Source organism: Lonchura striata, chromosome 5 (assembly GCF_050655825.1).
Source record: "Lonchura striata isolate lonStrDom1 chromosome 5, ASM5065582v1, whole genome shotgun sequence".
NCBI classification, from domain to species: domain Eukaryota; kingdom Metazoa; phylum Chordata; class Aves; order Passeriformes; family Estrildidae; genus Lonchura; species Lonchura striata.
The window spans coordinates 64,243,287-64,264,687 of NC_140707.1; the positions used below are offsets into that span (position 1 = coordinate 64,243,287).

At 36.5% G+C, this 21,401-nt stretch overlaps 1 protein-coding gene across 7 annotated transcripts in view; it reads left to right on the top strand.

Annotated features, from left to right (window-relative positions):
* The window catches only part of KLC1 (kinesin light chain 1), a 45,600-nt gene that overhangs the window by 13,656 nt on the left and 10,543 nt on the right, over window positions 1-21,401 (top strand). For 3 of the 7 annotated variants that reach the window (XM_021528897.4, XM_021528900.4, XM_085582318.1), the window contains exons 2-13: window positions 3,267-3,528; window positions 6,677-6,907; window positions 8,893-8,971; window positions 10,818-11,043; window positions 11,570-11,657; window positions 12,323-12,424; window positions 13,041-13,214; window positions 13,346-13,445; window positions 14,322-14,371; window positions 14,462-14,529; window positions 15,887-15,995; window positions 16,698-16,859. In XM_021528897.4, coding sequence (XP_021384572.3) covers window positions 3,268-3,528; window positions 6,677-6,907; window positions 8,893-8,971; window positions 10,818-11,043; window positions 11,570-11,657; window positions 12,323-12,424; window positions 13,041-13,214; window positions 13,346-13,445; window positions 14,322-14,371; window positions 14,462-14,529; window positions 15,887-15,995; window positions 16,698-16,859 — 1,650 coding nt within the window. In that variant the 5' untranslated portion in view covers window position 3,267. Of the gene's footprint in view, window positions 1-3,266; window positions 3,529-6,676; window positions 6,908-8,892; window positions 8,972-10,817; window positions 11,044-11,569; window positions 11,658-12,322; window positions 12,425-13,040; window positions 13,215-13,345; window positions 13,446-14,321; window positions 14,372-14,461; window positions 14,530-15,886; window positions 15,996-16,697; window positions 16,860-20,462; window positions 21,091-21,401 lie in introns of those variants that run through there. The other 4 variants (XM_021528899.4, XM_077783942.2, XM_077783943.2 and 1 more) reach the window with 3 other exon arrangements.

Here is a 21,401-nt window from a genome sequence, read left to right on the forward strand (position 1 = left end):
TAATATAATAGGTAAATTTCTTAGGCCAGCTAGTGCACCTGTAACTCTGGCTGCATTACATATTTCTGTCCTCATTCAAAATTCTGTTTTATAAACCTTTGTACATCTTAATTCTTTGCTTTGTTTTCAGTTGTACACTGAGCTAAAAACTAGTATTTGAATCTAGAATTCCTGCCCAGTTAAAATTTGCAGTGTAGTGGAGTGCAGGAAAAAACTTATAGGAACTTGAGAAGCCTCTGCCTACACTATTTTTTTCTGTAGGGAAAATGTATAGGAAGAAAGAGTTAACATTTTTTGAGAAGTGACAATAGAAAGGCTTGCTAGGTTTTGTCTCCTTTCCTCTGTATACATCCTGCATACAAACTTCATTTGTTTGCTTCCTGTGTGTGATGTTTGCTGCCTCAGGATATTCAAATCTAATTTACAGAATCACAGAATATGCTGAGTTGGAAAGGACTCACAGGGATCATTGAATCCAAGTCCTTGCCCTTTACAAAGACATCCCCAGTTACATGATTATGTATTCAAATATGGGGAACAAGCAATAATATTTTGTAAAATACATTTAAAAAAAATCATCATAGGACCACATCTTCACTTACTACCTTTAAAGGCTATTAGATATTTATTCATAAATTTTTACTCCTACAAAGAGTCAGATTTGATAACAGGACAAATTATATGTTTATTATCCTCCTGTTTCCTAAATTATTCTACCAAGCACAATCTATAAAACTGAACACCAACAGACACCCCTCAAAACTTATCCCAAAAGATTTATTCCTTTCCTATCAGTGGAAGAGATTGGGATTCTAACAGTGTTCACTAGAGGAGACTTGAGAATCCCTGGGAGGCTGCAAAGACCTTCATGTCAGTCTGTGTCTGGATGCAGCTTTTGGCTTGGCTCCAGCTCCAGTAGATCCCTTGTGCTGGTAGTGCAGAGGCACTGGAAGCTTTTAGGTGCATTTAGGTTGGAATGAGGCAGCTAAAAAAATCTGGCACTGGGTTGAGACAGGAGAAATGTATTCATAAAGCAGGTCTGCTGCTGGGATGGTGTAAGTGTGGTTTTGCCCCATCGTGTTTAAACCTGCTTTTCCTCTCTTCAAAAGCTGCTGTGCTGGCTAAGCCATCCATAGTTGCAGCTTCAGTGTATTCAGCCAGTACTATGGGCCTGTTAATTTATCTGTTAATTTATGGGTGTTAATTTATCTGTATTCATCACTTAGAATTAATTTTATTTCTACTGAAGTGTTTAAAATGTGTAATTTTTAAAAGACAGTATCTATATGTGCATTACATATATGTATGCAAACATCTGCTTTTCATTTTTGCTGTAAAATGACAGAATATTGAGGCATGCAGGAGTTGCTGCTATCTCTGATCACATAAAATACACAGTCACTTCATTAGATATCTGAAAGTTCAGTTCTGTGCATTCAGGATGGAAATTGTTAATTGAGGCTGTGAAAGTGTGCCTGGGCTAATTAGGGTTGAATTGTGTGCTGATAATCCATAACAATTTCATATATGACTGTGTGTTAGAAGCATTTATTTGCAAATTTGGTCCATGTTAAATTGCAGTTCATTTTTCTACACAACTTCAGAGAGTCTGTACTTTAAAACTGCTTTTTTAAGCATTCTGGGTCATAGATCTCAGGTTAGAAATGGGAAGTGTGTAAATATCATTCTCCTCATCAGGTCTTCATGGGCTAGTTTCTTACGCCATGCTAGATTAGTTGGCTTTATACAGATTTATATGTTTCATATTGATTTATTTGTGAATATGAAGTTACTGTATTAAATCTGGGTAAAACGAAGTTCATGATTCCCCAAATTCTGTGTTTTCAGACAATAGATTATTACAAAAACCCCTATTGTCTCTACAGCTTTTGTTTGGTAACAAGTGGCTATGCCTTTTGGGTATTGTATTACAGGAGATTATCACAGAGAGGTAATTTGAGTACATATAAACAGAAAGAGTGGCCTTTTATGTTTAATATAATGCAAAAGCATATGAGCACATCCTCTGGCTGTTGTCATGATGTGCATATATGGATCTTCTTACAGCAGTTTTAATTCAAGACTTGATTTATTTCGCTTTCTCCTAAAATTAGACTAGCTTTTGTAGTACAAAGTTTTAATACACTTTTAATTAATTTTAAATGTTAGTTTGTCAATACTTACCCAGGTGTCTTCACATAGATAGAATAATTTATTGCTTTTGAAAAATCTTTCCTATTTTATTCTAATTTATACTTCTTGGCTCAAATAACTGAGGTATAGAGGAGTAATTTCTCAAGTCTTCATTTTAATTATAGAACATTTTTCTGGTGACATTTAAGAAGGTGAAACAGTTTGTTTGTCTTCTCTTTACATTTACATTTATAAGCTTATTTGTCAGTTCAGTTACAGCATGTGTGATAGAGTATGTGAGTTTTTAAACTTTTTGGGTCTTCATTTGCATTTGGTGGATGTGCTGACAAGCATCCAGAAATTTACTATCTTTAGTGTAATGCATTAGATACTGATAAAATAGCACAGTGGAATGATTCTCACTGCAAGAGTTGTACTATAAAACTGTTTTTTCTGGCATGAGACAGGTGTTGCATCTTCATCAAAACAGCTGTATCTAGACCTATAGGCAATTGACTGTCTTTGTGTTCAGAGTAGAGTTGAAATAATGAATTAAAGTTGACTTAGGGGGTAGTTGTGATGTTCAAAATACATAGTGGCAAGAGGTTTTGTAGTCCTTGGGAAAGGATGAGGCTGGTGTTACCTTTTTACAGGAGAAAGATGACTTTTCTCATGACTGACTGATGAACTCTTTCAGAAGGCTGGGTGATATTTCTTCAAATTCCTCAAGCTCCATTTTGTGTGGGTTTTTTTTAGATAACTACAGTGACATCTGCAAATGGCTATATTTATTATAGTATGTGTTTTATACACCACCTACTTTGCTTTTTCACAAACCAGAATCTTGGAGATGCAGCCCTGTTCCTCAGCAGTTGCTACAAATTCTAATGCCACATCATAGTCTGTGTTTCATTATGTGCTTTTTTTTTGGTTTATCAATGAGTGTTAATATTAAATCTGGAAATAGAAACTGGAAAATGTGAAACTGTTTGAACTCAGACACGAAACATTGTAAAAGTTGTTCACAAATATAATCGCATTCTGAATATACATTTCAGACATTATTCACTTATAGATTTACATGCTTATTTTATTTTTCCTTTTGTATTAACTAGCATACTCTTCCATTTCAGAATGTATGAAAACATGTCCACAATGGTGTATTTAAAGGAAGAGAAGTTGGAGAAGCTTACTCAAGATGAAATCATTGCCAAGACAAAGCAAGTTATTAATGGACTAGAGGCACTGAAGAATGAACACAATTCAATTTTACAGAGCTTACTTGAAACACTGAAATGTTTGAAGAAAGATGATGAAACTAATCTGGTTGAAGAAAAATCAAACATGATTCGAAAGTCACTGGAAATGCTGGAGCTTGGCCTTAGTGAAGCACAGGTAAAGTTCTGGTAAAAATGAAGCATTTCAGACATTTTTCCCCAGATATTAGTAATATGCTGGGACATGTATGTTATTCTTGTATATAATGGACAAAAGATGCTGTTATTAATAGAGGTAGTTACTGTACATTGTGCTGTGTTATAGAACTAATTATGGGGTTAGTGTTAAAGAACTGAAACTCATGACTGGGCTTCACTTGACATCAGTGAGACAGTAACATTTTCTGTTTAGACTTTTCCACATTAGGCATTAGGCAGGTAATACTTGAGCAGCTCAAGAACTGAGCAGTGGCATTTTAACTCTAAAAGATGGCATAGAAAGGTCTCAAACAAGCACACATATAATAAATGTATTTGCTCCAGTCTTTGAGCTTTGGTGTAGCCTTAAATTCATGTTTATATTCCCTTGACTCAGATTTTTTATAGTAATACAATGCTTTTAGAGCTTAAGAATCTCTTAATGTTTATTGAACATTTTACTAAATCAAAATTGAAACTAAAAGCATCTTAAAGTTTAAGACCTGATACAGAATCTGAACAACTTTGACTGATGCATTAAAGAGAGGACTCTGAGCTAATTTCTGTGGACTCTTAGTCAATGAAGATACCATCTGCAGAAGAAAAGTGAAAAGTTGTATGTTTATTGGGTTGTCAGGACTGTATTTACAGTACAGCTTTATGATATTTTGTACTAAGTCAAAAACCTGAAATGATGTGATATGACAGTCATCACTGTAAAATGGCAGAGTGTTTGCAGATGAGTTGAAAATGCCAGTGAGTTAAAATAGGCTTTCTGTTGGTCTGTAACTGCACAGACTTCTCTTCTGGATTGAGCTGTTACTGTGTGGTGATCTGGAATTTGTGTGCATTGGATCATGGTGAATTGAGACTGAGAGAATGAAATGTACGTTATCAGACAGGAAAATTAGAAGGCCTGGTCAACCTGTCAGGCCTTAGTGTATATATTGTGTATATTGTACCCACTTTGATGCCTTGTATAGGAGGAAAGTGCTAGAAGATACATGGAGTAAAATTGCTCCAGTAGTTGAGTTACCTTTAATGGTTGTTTGTAGATGTGCAAGTGAACGAGTAACTTGTATGTAGTATTAGGACTCTGAGAAGCCAGTTCTGATTCTTGACCCTGTCAGGAACCTCAGCTGCAGATGTTCCTGCCTTGTTTGCCTCCCGTGGTGCTTTGTGAACGGTAGTGGTGAGGAGCCAAAAAAGTCTGCATTTGCTGCCTTTGTTAGGAAGCCAATTACACTTCAAACTTCTGCTCTAAGACCTGATAAGGTTACTCTTCCTGAATGCTTTGAGTTGTAACAATGTAATTTTGGGGGTTTTTTTTAATTTTTAAATTTAAGATACAGAAATAGATGTTTTTTGTGGCATGCATGTAGGTCTGGTGATTTGTTATTTCCATGAAAATGAAAATAAGTTTGCTGAAGAAGTAATCAGACTTTTCTTTTAGTTAATTCTAGTGAGTAAGGCTACAAAATATTTTAGTTTGCACTGTGGCTTCTTCAGTGAATACATTGACCCTATTACCAGAATTTTCCTAAATATGCTTTCTCATTATATAAATGCCACTATTTGAATTGAGCAAGTAATTAAAAATATGTTAATAAGTAGGTGTTGAAGTCTGGAGTTTTGGACTGGTATGAGGAAATTATACCTGGAGTTTTCCTTACCTTTATAGGAAAAATTAGTTTCTAAATATTCTAGTGAATATTTTGATACCTGAAATTTCAGCTAAGGATACCATCTGTTTCCCATTAAATACTTAATTTAAAACCACTTAAAGATAACTTTGTGGTTTTGTTTTTTTTTTAATAAATGAACTTGAGGAGATGAAATACTGGTAACCTGGGGATGTCTTAACAGATCTGAAAGATTTGTACTATCACCAGTGGTCCATTCTTGCAAGGTGTACATCCTGGGACTGCTGCCAGCTGTTCTACATGTGCCAGTGGGAGATTGCATAAACAGTGAAGGGAGAATATCTTCTGCTGGTAGTGTTTGGCTTTCACTTAATAAGCTCCTTTTTCATTTAACTTTGCTCAGCAAAAAAAACCTCAGTCCAAGTAAGCTGCTTTTATGGGTGTTCTACTTTTTGCCCTTAATGTGACTGTGTTTGAAAGTCTGCACTCTCAAGCTTATGGTTAGTAGCATAAAGTGCATCTATAAATTGTGTGTTAAGTTGCCCGTGCAGATCTCAGTCAAATAAATATCTCTTTGAAGTGTTAGCATTATGCTGAGGTGTTCATCTTTAGGAGCTATAAGCATGTATACAAATCCCGTTTTTGTCTGGAAGGTGCTAAATTAGAACTTGGCTAGTTCTTGAGTTATTTTTGTGATCCTGCAAGTTGAAAGTATTACTGCTCCGTTTTATGTTAGTGGAACAAAGATTTCCAGTTCAGTAATCTAGTTCTAATTTTTCATGTATTTTAAGATTATATTTGATGTTCAGGGAATTCTGAAACAATTTTAACTTCTGATAGTGTCATGGAAAGCAATTATTTAGTAAAGAGCTCCCCTAGGTTGGGACCCCAGCAAGGGAAGGACATGGACCTGTTGGAGCAAGTCCAGAGGAGGCACATGATAACAATCAAGGGGCTGGAGCACCTCTGCTCTGGAGACAGGCTGAGAGAGGTGGAGAAGAGAAGGCTGCAAGGAAATCTTAAAGCCAGGGTTAGAAAGGGTTACAAGAGAGATGAAGAGGGACTTTCAAAGGTCATGTAGTAATAGGACAAGACAGAGTGGCTTCAAACTGAAAGAAAGTAGGTTTAGATTGTATGTAGGAAGAAATTCTTCCCTGTGAAGGTGGTGAGGTAGTGGAACGTGTGCCCTGTTCCTGGAAGTGTTCAAGGCCAGGTTGGGTGGGGCTTTGAGCAACCTGGTCTAGTGGAAAGGTGCCCCTGCCCATGGCAGGGGGCTGGAAAGAGGTGATCTTTCCTTCCAACCTAAATCATTCTAAATGGTAAAAAGGTTTAGAGGACAAGTGAGAACCATATCTAAAAGAAGAGGAATGGGAATATTTACCCGATTTCTCAGCTGACATAGGTTTAAATAATGAAAGCCTTGTATGTTATGAACAGGAGTGCATTCTAGGGGAAGTATGTCATGTGGCACATTCTGCTTTTCAGGTAATGATGGCCTTGTCAAATCACTTAAACGCAGTGGAGTCAGAGAAGCAGAAATTGCGGGCTCAGGTTCGCCGGCTATGCCAGGAGAATCAGTGGCTACGGGATGAACTCGCCAACACACAGCAGAAACTACAGAAGAGTGAGCAGTCTGTGGCTCAGCTGGAGGAAGAAAAGAAACATCTAGAATTTATGAATCAATTAAAAAAATACGACGATGATATTTCACCATCGGTAAGTACCTCCATATAAAACAGTAAAAGCGCCTTACATTTACATGTGTTGTAATCTGCCCATTTAACAAGAAATAACATTCTGTTTGTCCCTTAGATACATTTGTCATGAAAATACTACCTTGTACTAGTGTCACATAGTTTGCAGAATGATTCTGAGAGTTCATTCTTACTTTAAGAGAGTATATATTCTACTGTCTGCGGATAATAAAATACATGAGGAGCAGAATAGATAAATACTCATTTAGTAACTTAAAAAGAAGAACTGAAGCAAAGCAAAAATCTCACTTCTATAAACTCAGCAGTTAAAATAAATGAGAAATCTAAGCTGTGAGACATTTTAAATACCTAGAGGGCTTGGCTTATTTTGACTGCAGGAAAAGTACTTAATTTTTGTCTTGTGAAATCACTGTATAGCTTTTGTATGTGTTGAGATTTTACGCAAGGGTAAGATGTTATTGAATCTCCTTTCAGGACCATCTGCCAGACACTGTGATCATCATTCTGTTATGTATTCTGAGGTTCAGAGAGAAAATGGATAAAACTTTAATTTACAAAAGGGACTCATTACTTTAAAAGACTTCTGATTTATTTGCCCTCCATTTTATAATTTTATTTGCTTCCTTATGTTAGGTGCTACTGTAGAGAAGGATCTAATTTTGCGTGTTCAGATCTTCTCAGTGGTGTCTTGGAAAGTGCAATTTTTCATAACTAATTATTTCAGTAATTTTAATGGTTGAAAATGGGTGTGATTTAGTCATGCTTAACTGACTTCTTGACTAATTCTTTTTAACATATTGTATGTGGTGAGAGTTGTTTTGGTCAGTTGCACTCAGGATTTTTCAGTGCTGTTCTATGACTTGGTATTTGTAGATGGATTTGCCAGTGAAGCCTGTTCAAAAAAGGGGCAGAGGAGGGAATATTGGGATTGTGAAGTGCTGTATTGTCAGACTGTACTCTGCAGATGAATTAAATTGCTCCATTATTTGAAGTTTAATAACAAATAGAGTCCAAATAAGCCAAGCGTCTTTATAGTTTTACTAACCATATGGACAGTCTCTGTTTCTAGCCTTTGAAATAGTTGTATAGACTCAGTATGAGGTTGGAATCAACATTTAAAATTATGAATGTCTCATCTGAGATGTAGTCCCATCAATTTGCTGGTTTTACAGTGCCCTTGCTCTGCCATCATTGAATTTGAATGCCAACAGCAGCAGTTGGCTTTTTGGAGCAGTTGGAAAAGGGTGTTGAATGGAGAGACAGAAAAGTAAGAATGTTCTGGCTCAGGGTTTTCTCCTTACTGAACTCCTGATTTCTGAGAACTTCTACTATTTATATTGTGTAGGCTCAACATTTAGGAAACAGAACTGAGAAATGGTCTGTCTCTTCATTTTACATTTGAAATGATCTTTGGATGCTTAAAATAATTTTAAACTGATGAATTGTGTAGAAATTAATATGGATCCAGATGGAACTATTGGAAATTAGGTTCCTTTCAAGTGTTCTTGTTTTGTTTTTTGGTTTTTGAGCCTTCCAGATTATAATTGCAAGATTTTATTATTTGTGCAAAAGTTGAGTACTCAGAAATTGATGTCTCTTTATGCTTCTCCCTTGTCCAACTATAACTGTGTTTATGACTAAGAATAGTACCATGGACAGTTCTGTACTGAGTGGTGCTTACTCTTCAGTAGGTACTTTAATGAGACCTAGTGGTTCTGTGAGAATGGAAAATGTGTTTTTGTGTGCTGAAACTGAGACTGGAATCTAGGAGAACTCATTTCTATTCCTGGCCCTTCTGAAGGTGTCCTGTATTGTTTTGGCACAGAGTGTGTAAATACATTAAAATATAAGACTTTTATAAAACTTCAGTGAGAAATGTTATTCTTGTCAATTCTGAATGTGGGGGTTTTCTTTAACATTTCTGATTAACTTAACTGTTCTCTTATGCCTTAGATTTAATTTGTTGGGTTTGGGGTTGTTCTGTAGGAGGATAAAGATACAGATTCCACCAAAGAGCCTTTGGATGATCTGTTTCCCAATGATGAAGATGACCAAGGACAAGGAAGTAAGTGTACTTCAGATTACATTTCTGGTGTGTTTCTGCAGTGCAGAATATAAAGATGCACTTTACAAAAATGTATCCGTGCTTGGGGATCTCTGCAACACAGCTGGAGTGGTGAATGCCTCTGTGAGAATAAGGAATCCACTCATTGATATACATTCTGTACATTGGTATGTACAGAACTGGGGCCTAGGTTTTTTAAGAGTTTACTAGCTGCTGTGAAGTTCAGACTGATTTAAATTCAGAATTTCACCCGTTATCTTTCTTTGGGGCCTCAGAATTGTTAGTTGCAAGTGATTGAGGCAGATTCTGACCAGAGAGTGAATTCTGTTAATGACCTTTTTAATTATCTGATTTGAGTTTTTTGTGGCAGGTTTCAGTATGAAATCTTTTTCATACAGTCTTTTGTCCTTTGCTAAGGTTGTCTGCATTAGTTCTAATACTAATTGTGGAAGCATTGTTTGTCTTCAGGTGAGCAGGACTGAGGAGTATGCTGTGGAACTTGAGGTAGATGTTTGGTAGTGTGATTGAAAAAAGCTCTTTGTAGATAAATAAGCTCTGCTTAGTGGGATGTGGATTTTGTATGTTTGCAAACACAGGGCATGTTGATGTTGTGGAGTCAGTGCAGTGTGGTGGGAGCACAATGGTTCTTACCAGACAAATGACTTGAGGGAAAATGTCTGAAGGGACCCACCAGTGCAATCAGCGGTTTCAGATTTCCTTTTGGGCGTGTGTACAAGGTACACTGCATTCTTGTCAGCATAGTAAAGCTATCCACAGCCAGCACTGAAGGGAAGGCTTGAAGAGTTTGCAGTAGTCATGAACTCCTTCCTAGCTCATCCTTGCTTCCCTAGAATTTTGTAGTAGGAAGGTTGAGAGGCAAAGCTCCATTACTTTGCTTTGCAAAAGACAAAGTTGACATGTCAGTGATTCCTCTGACCTTCCAAAAAAAATGCTGAAATTCTTCAGTGCCTTGACAGGCAGTGACTCTGGGTATAGACTTGGACTTGTGTGATCCCACTGACATAAAAATGCTTCCACTTTCTGCGAGAGTGGTTTTTGCTTAATAAAAATGAGAGAATAAAGTCAGGCTCAGAGAATGATTAACTTGTTCTCTAGAGTTTAATGAAAATGAACAAGACGGAATATTGTAAATCTCAGAAACTGGTCAGGTGAAGAGAAAAGGAGTAGTACATTTTTGGGGGCAATGGGAGAGTGAGGGTTGCAATAACCAAAGGTTAGGAGCTACTGGAAAATAAGTGGCTAAGCTTGAGGGTTAGTGAGTAAAACTTAAAGGTTGACTTTGACTCAGGGCCTTTTGTCTCGCAGCTGTTATTTCTGGCATCCAAGGTGTTTCAGTCCTTTATGTGCTAAGCTTAAGTGTTCCTTGGCATAGCAAACAAAGGAAAACAAAACAAAAAAAAATATGTTTAGAGAAGAAGAATAGGGAAAAAGCTTTTCTGCAGGTATTCAGCTTATGTATGTTAGTGTTCCTTTCCACATGAAACCAATATTAAGTGCAAAGTTATTATATAATCTTGCCATTTTGCTGAGCCAAAATGGTTTCCTGCTTTCTTCATTAGTTTATTACATTTAGCCCTTGGAACTATGAGAATTATAAAAATAATAGTACTACAATACTGGACAGGATGTGAAGAATAAAACAGTCGTACTTCCACTGTCACTGTTGAAAACAGCCTGACTCCTGTGAAGTACGTGCTACTGCTAATTCTGTGTATTGAAGAAATAATATTCAGTGAGTCTCATTTTGTGCCACTAAGCACTCATGTGAGATGCTTTATTTAGAGTAATCTTCTATACACATTGAAATGTTGTGGATTTCTTTCAGTTCAACAGCAGCACAGCAGTGCAGCAGCTGCTGCCCAACAAGGTGGCTATGAAATTCCAGCAAGATTACGGACCCTCCATAATCTTGTTATCCAGTATGCTTCCCAGGGTAGATATGAGGTTGCTGTACCTCTCTGTAAACAAGCTCTTGAAGATCTGGAGAAGACTTCAGGTCATGACCATCCTGATGTTGCCACTATGCTGAACATACTTGCTTTGGTGTACAGGTTTGTATACTGACAAAGAGAAATACCAGAGAAATAAAAACTTAGTATTTGGCTCCAACCTTTTAACGTTCAGACTTTTCAAGGTTTTTTTCCCTGTTCTATTTTCCTTTTAAAATTTTTATTAAAATCCTCAATAAATTCCTAAAATACTTGGATGTCTCCCTATACTTAAAAGTCAAACAAGTTGTTGTATTTTTGCCTATACCTTTGCTTTGGGAATGAAGCTCGTTTTGACATTTGGGGTTTTTTTTGTCTACTGAGGGGGCATGTCTTGATTACCTACTTCAGGGTATTCTAGTTGTAGAAATTGGACATCACTGTAGAAATTGTACATGTCCAGTGTAGTCCTCAACTACTAAACTATTTACAGTTACAGGCTTCAGGGTTCTACTTCCTAATTTATGAATATATTCTCAGTTATTCTTCTTTTGTAGTAGCACCTTTAGGTCAGTAGTGAACTCAGCTTAATATTTATGATTTTTCATTCCTGAATCCCCAGTGTTAATTACATCTTTTTACAATTCAGAGACCAGAACAAATACAAAGATGCAGCAAATCTCCTGAATGATGCCTTGGCCATCCGTGAAAAGACTTTGGGCAAAGATCATCCAGCGGTTTGTATACATGCAATATCATAATTTTATTTTGTTTTTCACTCAACTTTTTTTCAGCTAATTCTAATATCAAACTCAACAGGAAAGATTTTAAGAACTGGCTTTTCTTTAAACAGTACAGGTAGGAGGCCACATTCTATTCAGTGCTGTTTCACCATAAATAACTTGCCCATCCTTGATTTTGGATTGCCTGGACTTTTTGTGGGAAATCAATCTGTGAAGAAAGATTTTTGCTTACTCAAATCACTTACTATACTCAGATTGAAGAGGGCACTTCTGATTTTCATTTACTACTGCTTGTAAATGAAATGTAAATCAAGCATTTGGAAAATTCATGTGATACTTTTGTGGCCTGTGGAACGCAGGGCAGCTCAAAGTGAAAGTGCAGATTTGAGAGGTACCTTTGTAAGAGAAGAACATGTGAAGATAAGTGCACTAAATGACATTTCCACAAAGGAAGCAAAATTAATGATTTAGGTTTTTCTTTCTTCTAAATAATAATTTTCTTTCTTCTAAATAATAATTATTTCTTCACTTACAAATTTCAAGAGGTCTATCCTGTGCATGGAAAATTTGGTAATATCAATGCCTTGCAGATGTGTTCATTTGTTAATTATTTGTATCAGCAGATTTCAGTGCACTTAATGTTTCTCTGCTGTTGACAGGTGGCAGCAACTCTTAACAATCTTGCAGTACTCTATGGTAAAAGGGGAAAGTACAAAGAAGCAGAACCGTTGTGTAAGCGAGCTCTGGAAATCAGAGAAAAGGTAGGAGTGACAAGTACTGAGCCTCTAAAGGGACTTTGTGAAGGAGAAAGTGAAGTTAAATGCTTAGGTTTTTATGCTTTGGTTGGGTAGATCTGTCAGATAAACCCTAGAGTTAACAATGCCTAGTAGTTAGGAGTGTCTGAAATTCAAAACAGTAGGAAATTCCAGTAGTGCTACGGAATTGCTGGAGCATGCTGGGTATATGCTAAATTCTGTATTTTGTGAGAAACCTTCTTTACCTTTTTCCTTCACCTTTGATAGCTAAATAATCTTTGATTTGACAAGAAAATTGGAATTAAAAATGAAACTTAGCTAAAATTTTTAAGTTGAGTATTCTCTATGTGTATATTTATTTTAGTCCATGAGACTGCATCTTCTGGTTTATATAATACTCTCCATATAATGTTGTTTTACTACTTAATTTGTTCCTCTTACAGATTGTTCTGCATCATTCTGTTTGCAATAGAATTGATTCATTTTCATATCTTTGAAATGCAGCTTTTGCTTTTGTTGAATTGAGGAGGAATAAAACTAACAGGATGTTTCTAAATTATTTATTTCTAGACCCTGACGTGATGATTAGATAATGTTTTAATTCAATGTATTTCATTTCCAGGTCCTGGGGAAGGATCACCCTGATGTTGCCAAGCAGTTAAATAACTTGGCTTTGCTATGCCAGAACCAGGGTAAATATGAGGAGGTTGAATATTACTATCAGAGGGCACTTGAAATCTACCAAACTAAGCTGGGACCAGATGATCCAAATGTTGCAAAAACAAAGAACAATCTGGTAAGCCTTTCCCTACACAGACCTGAGACAAAATTTCTCAAAAAATTTCTTCTATGCACAGTGTATTGTATTTCTTGTTTATAAAGACAAAACAATGTGCTGATATCTTTTGGGGGTTATTTTGTTTTTAGGCATCCTGCTATCTAAAACAGGGCAAGTTTAAGCAAGCGGAAACTTTATACAAAGAGATTCTTACTCGTGCTCATGAACGGGAGTTTGGCTCTGTAGATGGTAAGAAACTCAGTCCCTAGATTTGAATTTAAGTTTTATTTTTGTAGTTATTGAATAAAACTTGCAAGAAGTCAACAGTGTCTTGATAAAAATTATTGTCTGCTTTAGGTGAACTTAAAAGGTGAGCTGATAGATGGGGTGGAAGTAACATGATAAGAAAGCTTTTAGGTACAGCATCAAATATTTGATTCAAGAACATGAGGTAGACTTCGTGGGTTTAGATTTTATGGATTTTGTTGCTGGCCTAATATATCTTACACCCCACTAAACCCAACTTTGGTATTTTTATAGAGGCAGAAAAATGTACATAATTTCCCAGTCACAGGAAAAAGTCAATGCAGGATTTTAGTGACATAAATAAAGACATTGTTAATGCAAGTTCTTCATTAGCATATTTAAAGAATGGGGAAAATACCTTTAAATTGAGAATTACACTGTACATTGAAGTCATGTGCATTTTATAAACTAAAAATCCCAGTAAAGCACTTGCTCTGCATTCCATGGCAGTAGCATATGCGCCACTTAGTAGATGTCAAAGTAGTTGTTAGGATAAAAGAAATAAATTCATGTTTTCTAGCTCAGAACTAGACACATGACAAATGGGTGGCAGTATATACTGACTTCAAAGCTTCTCAGAAGTAACTGTTTCTAAGTTCAGATAAGAAAAGGAGACAGAATTGTAAAACTGTAAAAGAGGTGTATATTTTATTTATCTGCTGCTTGTAGTATGGACAGTAAGGGCTGTTGGTTTTTTTTTTTTTTTTGTGGCAGTAGTATAATTCCCTGGTTCTCAGCTTCATTTCAGAGTGGTGAAAATCAAACAATCAACACCTTGTAGTTTTGTTCTTCTACAAAATACTTTTTTTGTCTCACCAGATGAAAATAAGCCTATCTGGATGCATGCAGAAGAGAGGGAAGAATGCAAAGTAAGACCATTGTCATAAATATTTTTTGGAACTTGTATTTGTTTAAGTTGCAAATCAGACTTTTTTTTTTCAACAATACCTTTGTTCTAGGGAAAGCAAAAAGATGGCACATCTTTTGGAGAATATGGTGGCTGGTACAAAGCTTGCAAAGTTGATAGGTGAGTAATTTCTTCACAGGACAAACAACTCATTAATTCTCAGTGTCACAGATTAAAGCACTTTTGAAAATAGAACCAAAGCAACTCCTTGGTTAGGACTATAAAAACTAAAGTGTTAAAAATTCCAGGCCCAAGACTGGTTTTCAGGAATACAGCAGCAGTTTTCAAGTCCTGAGGCTGCTTTTACTCGGGGCTGGTTAGATCCAGTAAGTGACATAAAATTGCCCCAGGTGTGTTCTTGGCAGTCCTTCGGGTGGCAGTGTAGGTGACCTTTCCTTCTGTACCACTCCCTGCCCCTGCAAGGTCTCTGGAGAGGGCCAAAAATGAGACTGCAAATAACTGCACCTTCAGTTACCTGGCTGACACAAGAAAACAAAGCTAAACTGCCACAACTAAGCATTGCATGAGTTTCTAAATCTTCAAGAATACAGTTGTGTGAATGACAGTGTGTATTTAAAGTGAAAAAAGAGAAGCAAGGATTTCAACTTTGGATTATAGTTAGTGAAATGTTTTTTGTTTGCTCTAATTTTGTTCCATTACTGCAGCTTTTTTAACATGTAGGTGATGAAGTGTATGAAAAAACCTGCAACTAGTACTGATAGTGAGGAATTTTTGTTTATTAAGTATTTGAATGCTCATGTTTAACAAGAGTCAGAGCCCTTGTACTGTTGAAATCTCTTTCTTTCCCTATCCTGAGTTCTGTGTACAATACATTTTATTGGTTTGTTTTTCATGTACTTGTTCATTCTAATGCATGAGGAGATCTTTTCTCTGTTGTTAGTGGGGCAGAACTTCGCTCAAAAATACTATGATTGAGCTAATTTTGTGCCATTGAAACAAAAATGTCTTTTTTGTGAGACTTGTTAATGAAATGGGCAATTTTTTTGCTTTTGTTGTTCAAGCACATTGCAATGTGTAGGAACTGCAAATAGGTGTTAAGTAAAAGCTGATGAAAGAAGCTGTTAATTAGTTTTGTGACTAACACGTGCTACATGTGGTCTCTCTAATGGTGTCTCTATGCATGAATAAGCATTTTTTTTGGAAGCTGCACAATTATTCAGTTGGATATGCTCATCTAGAGCTAAGTTTTCACCTTGAGGTGCAGCTGAGGAGCACAAGGTTTTGGCATTTCAGTTTCAGGGATGTTGGCCGATCACAGAGACATTGATACACTTTGAAAGGGGCCAGCAGGTTACTGTGTGTACATGAAGTACAGAATAGTGCATTTCAAGCAAGAATAAATTATTACAAAAACATGATAAGCACTGTATTAATTTAAGCTTTTATTAGTGAATTGAGAAAAGTTTCTGTGTGAATATATATTTCACATAGAGTTATTTTTCTTTTCTTTCAATAGTCCAACAGTAACAACTACTTTAAAGAACCTTGGGGCACTTTACAGACGACAGGGCAAATTTGAAGCTGCTGAAACATTAGAAGAGGCAGCAATGAGATCTCGTAAACAGGCAAGTATGAAAATTCACCTTAATGATGTTTCAGCATTGTGGCCATGCAGATTTTCAACTTCCTGTATGCAGAATATAGAAACTTTCAGTGCCTTGTCACCCTCTGATTTCAGACTGAACTGATGATAAACTGATACATCTTAACACTTGCAGTTTGGTTAATTGTTAGGGCAGTGGCACCATGTACTGGGGACATGATTCAAACTAGGGGTGAAATTATGTGGAAAATGAAAGAGCAGAAAACATTGTGTTGGCCAGCAGTCCTCAATTAATTGGCTGCTTGTCCTGGGAAACAGTCTGTAGCTGGGGGAAAATGGGGAAGTTGTGCTGGGTATCTCCTTTGCCAATTTTTCTGTTCTATTTTTAATAAGGAGTGTCAGGATTAAAAATATTCAGTTGCTGCATACAACTGACTAACAGAAACCTTTTGTTACTTCTGTAAACTAATGGGATAGATATTACAGTTTCAGTGGGGACTTATGGCAAGTCAGTGAATTGTCAAGCTGCTAAACTGTTCACTTCATGCTGTGTTGATCCTTACAATTTAGAAAGGGCAACTCAGCTGCTCTGTGAAAGCAGAATTGGACTGGTGGAATTGGGGGTCAGTTTTACTTCCTGCTCGGCACGGTTGTCACGTGTAAGTTGGAGATGAACAGAGCTTGTAACAAGATAAAGCCTCTTCCCATTCTATCAAATTCTCAGGGTCTTGACAATGTTCACAAACAGAGAGTGGCCGAGGTGCTGAATGACCCTGAGAGCACGGAGAAGCGGCGGAGCAGGGAGAGCCTCAACGTGGATGTGGTAAAGTACGAGAGCGGCCCTGATGGCGGCGAGGAAGTGAGTATGAGCGTAGAGTGGAACGGGGTAAGTACAGTACACAGTTGGACACAACAGCCCAGGCAGTCATCACCTCACAACTAGGGCTGCCACTCACCAGCCTGCTCTGCTTTCAGGGGTTCCCTGCTTCATCTACCTTGTATTTTTTAATTTTGCAGATTCAATTAAGAAACAAAGAATAACATTCTGTCTATCATAATGCTAAAAAACTCATAATATTTTAAAACAGTCTTTTAAGACATCCTTTCTGTTGCTGTCCCGTATGGTGACATTTCTGCAAGAATCCCAAGCAGTTGTATCCAAGGCTGAGTCGTGTAATGCTGATTGAGTGTCCTGGTTGTGGTCTGGTGTACAATTGCTTGTCAGTGGTTTGTTTTTACTGGTAGAAATATTCTTGCAATTAACTCACTTTTGCTTTTTTCCTTTTGGTGCTATATTTGCTTATAATTTAAATGCTTAATTAAAAGATACTCCATCAGTTGGAATCGCAAAAACCATTTGCTATGGAAATATACCGAGTGTTAGCAGTTTCAGAGTAAATTAAAATGACCATTCTAACACTAAAATAATTCTAATCTCCTCCTTACCCTGCTTTCCAATCTGCTATACAGTCCATTTTAAGAGACAGTGCCATCACATAACAATGTGATGGTGACTTCATGACTTTCCCATACTAAAATCTGTCTGGAGCCAGGGCTTGTTCCTATTCGTTTCCCATATATTGGCTTCACTCTGCTACACTGATTGTCATAAAGTGAAAACATACATATTTTATATATATATATATAATATATATAATGTGATTACATGTGCATTTTTCTAACCATTGTTCCATTGTTTTCCTTTAATTTGAAGGATCGTGCAAGCTTTCAGTTATTACCTGGCTTATGTAGTTTGTGTCTGTCACCAGCTTTTTCATGCTTTATCCCATTGCTGGCAATGGGATACATACTGCACTCTTAACTAACTCCCAGCTGCAGTTCTGCTGAAAATACTCTCTTAGATTATAAAAGTGATGTTGCTTTTGCTGTATGGGAGGGGAAGTAGCCTACTTTGCAAGACTGAGGGTTCTGAAGCTTCATTTCTCTTACAATAGCAATCTTTTTCTCCCCATCTTTTTGTAAGCCACATGAGACAAAACTTAGCATTCCAAAGCAACCTTGAGAAAATATGTAGTTCTTTAGTCTTAAAGGAGAATGTTCTTTCCATCTTTGCTTTTGTCTCTTTATTACTGTTTTCTTGGCATTGGTGTTCTCAGTGCCAAGACAGTCAATCAGCATCTATTGTGAATTAATACTGCATCATTAATAAAGCCAAAGTCAGGTTGAATAACTCTCTTTTTAATTCTCATTTTACCCATCCAGCATTAGAACTGTGTACTGTACTCCTCCCTTAATTTTCACTACACTTTGCATGACTGTATATTCTAAATGTATTAAACTTTTTTCTGTTATAGTCATTAATGCATGCAGGGTTTGGATGGAAAGGGCCTCCTGGGGAAAAGCAGTATTTCTAGGTCAATATTTGAATCAAACTCAGTGATAAATTTGCTGGTCTGAAAAACTAAATTTTGACATCTCAGGGTAAGCAGACTTCATTTTTAGTGTGCTGAAGTGGCATTACTTCATTCTCATCTTCATTATTTCTTTTTTCCTCCTTCTTAAGAGAAGGCATTTTGTATTACATGTTCTACGTGAAGTGGGCAACTCTCTCTCCCTCCCCCTGCAAGTGTTTCTATCTCAGTGATGTTCTTTCCTCTTCTTTATATTCTGTAGTTTTTTTTACCCTTGTATGTTCCCTCCAGACAAAATACTCTGATTCATGAAGTGTTGTAGGATCTTTTATTTGTGTCTGCAGAGCCTGAAGAGAGGCCTTTTCCATTTAAATTCTTTTGAAGTGGTCAAGCTGACTCTGAGAGAATAGGTGGAGTATGCAGTAAGTCAAACTCAACAAAATTCTGTCAGAAGATGTAATTAAGTGCCTTCTATATGTAATGTAATCCATAATAAGCATTGTAGGCTTTTATGCAATATCTTACACTCTTCCAAAAGAACAGAACTATCTATTGAAGCATATCAGCCAGTCACTATTAAAACAGGCACATTTAAGTGCATCTTTTCATGTCACTTCTAAAGTTCATGAGTTAAAGTGAGCAGAAGATGCTTGAAAATGCAAGGAAGTACTTGTTCTTAAAAATCTAAGGTGGGAAGGCCAAGACTTTGATCTCTTACTATACTTTTATATAAAAAATAACAGTGAGTACCTGTAACTGGCATTTTTTTAGACTGATCTGGCAGCCTGCTGCGGGCAGATGAAAATCTTTGTATACTTATTATAATGTTTGTAGTGTGAGGAATTGTCTGTCCATAACTCTAAGCCATATGCTTCAGAGACACAGGCTTTTGGGCATGTAAGTGCACTTCAGGTGTGAAGGGAAAACTATGGATTTCACTACCACAGAGGAGAGTTACTCTTGTTTAAATAAGTGTCAGACAGTTTGATATTTTTATTTTAGATTTGAAGTACCCAAAAGCTTGTCTCCTTATTCCTACTGTTCTAGTTAGGTTTACTGTATAGAGTTATACTCCAAATTCGTCTTGCCTTTGGATTATTTTCACTACTCTAGTACTCCTGATGGCAAACCACAGGAATAATCAGCTTTTTCACTGATTTAATACTCCTGGCTGGAATGTAGACTTTAGTTTATGCAATCCTGCAAAGCTGAATTCTGTCTTTAAGTTGTGAACAACATATGTAATTTAGTTTGAAACATAAATACTCAGATTTAGATCTTCTAATCACTTGGTAGCAAGGCATTTTGCCATTTCCAGTGATAGTTTTAATTACTGTTCATTCCAGTTGTTAGAGGTAAAGGCTCTCAAGACAGGTGTCATGAACCTATCAGTCATGGCCTCTGTACTTGCACAAAGAATGAAAAGTGTGCAAGTTGAAGCACAGTTTATTTTAAAGGTACATTGTTTTCAGCTGCCCCTCACTGCATTAGGGACAGTAGAGAAAATCCCACTTGGATTATATATATAGACATAAACACAGATATGTTCTAAAAATACTTGTGAAAGTGAAGTGACCGACACCAGTTGGATTCAAATTCCTTAAGGGAATGATGAGAATTTTGTCTGGAGGTTAGGTGAAGACCTCTTTCTTCTTGCACTTTTGTTTCAAGGAAAATTCCTGACAGAAGTTAAAGCTGAAATGAATGCACTTTGCTCTATTATTTTTTCTTTTCTTTTTCTTTTTTTTTTTTTTTTTTGTGTTAACGTCAGCTGAAAAAAATCTTTTTTTTTCTTTGCTTATGAAATACAACGACAAAGCTATTTCTTGTTAAAGGTATTTCATATTTTATACAAATTCTAACTTGGAGGGACAGCATCAGTCATGCTCATTTGTCAGTCCCATCTCAGTGGTGTAGGTGAAACTGCATAAAGATGTAGGTTCTGGTAATTGCAAGGGCCTGCACCTTGTACTTAAGGGCTGTCCAAATAGTTACTCTGGAAAAAAAAAAAGTTTTGAACATGACCTAGAAATACTGTAAACTAACTGTTCAAAATTGAAAACTGTTGAATTTTTCCCAACAGTTTGATTCAGTTTTTCTCTCTCCATTTCTGACAGGCCTAGATGCCTTTTGTGATTCTTATACTGTCTCCTGCATGACGGGCGTGCACCATCTTCAAGCTTTAACTTCTCTCTTCAGTACTGACTGCTGTGTTTTAGCAAACCCCTTAAGATTCTTGTCAGAGCTACACTTCCCAGTAAACTGGCCATTCCTTCAGTGCTGGTGTCGTTTTTGGTTTTCTATTTCTGTACCTGTGTAGCTTTGCCAGATATGTATCTAGTCATACCAAATGTTATTACAACCATTTGCTGTGTAATACATTAGTAAAAAAACCAAACAAGTAACAATGACCTTTATAAGTAGCTGTTCACTATGGAATAAAGGTAGTTAAAAGTATCACACAAGGTATTATTGAAATGGCATGATGGTGATCTTTACAGGAGAAAAACCAAACCCGTAAAAGTAAAGCATGTTCTCCAAGTGCTTTAAGATGTATTTAGAGACCTATTATATGGTTAACATCAATATGGAACTCTGGATGTCTTCACTTACAATTATTCTAAAGTAGCATTGCTGTTTAGTCTTTGTGTGAGATTTTGGCAATTACGCTTTTCTCTACTAATCTTGGTGTTCAGTGATTTGTGTATTTGTCTTTCTAACTTCTAATAAACTCACTCCAACTCAGGTGTCTGTCTTTGCTTAGTAGTGCTTTTTTCTTTTTCAACTCTTCTTTCATAATCACATAGGTTTTCTGTGGAGTAGGAAGTGGTCACTTCTCATCTTACTAAACTGTTGGGGTTTTGTAAGAGCAAAAACGTTTAAAACTAGGATTGTGGTCACTCTTGCAAGTTTTTCTGAGTCAGCACAGCAGTCTAAAACATGAATGCAATATATGAAAAATTAATTCCATTGTGGTTTACTTTTTTTTGGTAAAAATTAAAAACTAAGCACAGGAGTTTGACTATAAGTATTTCTGATCAGAAATATTTTTGTTT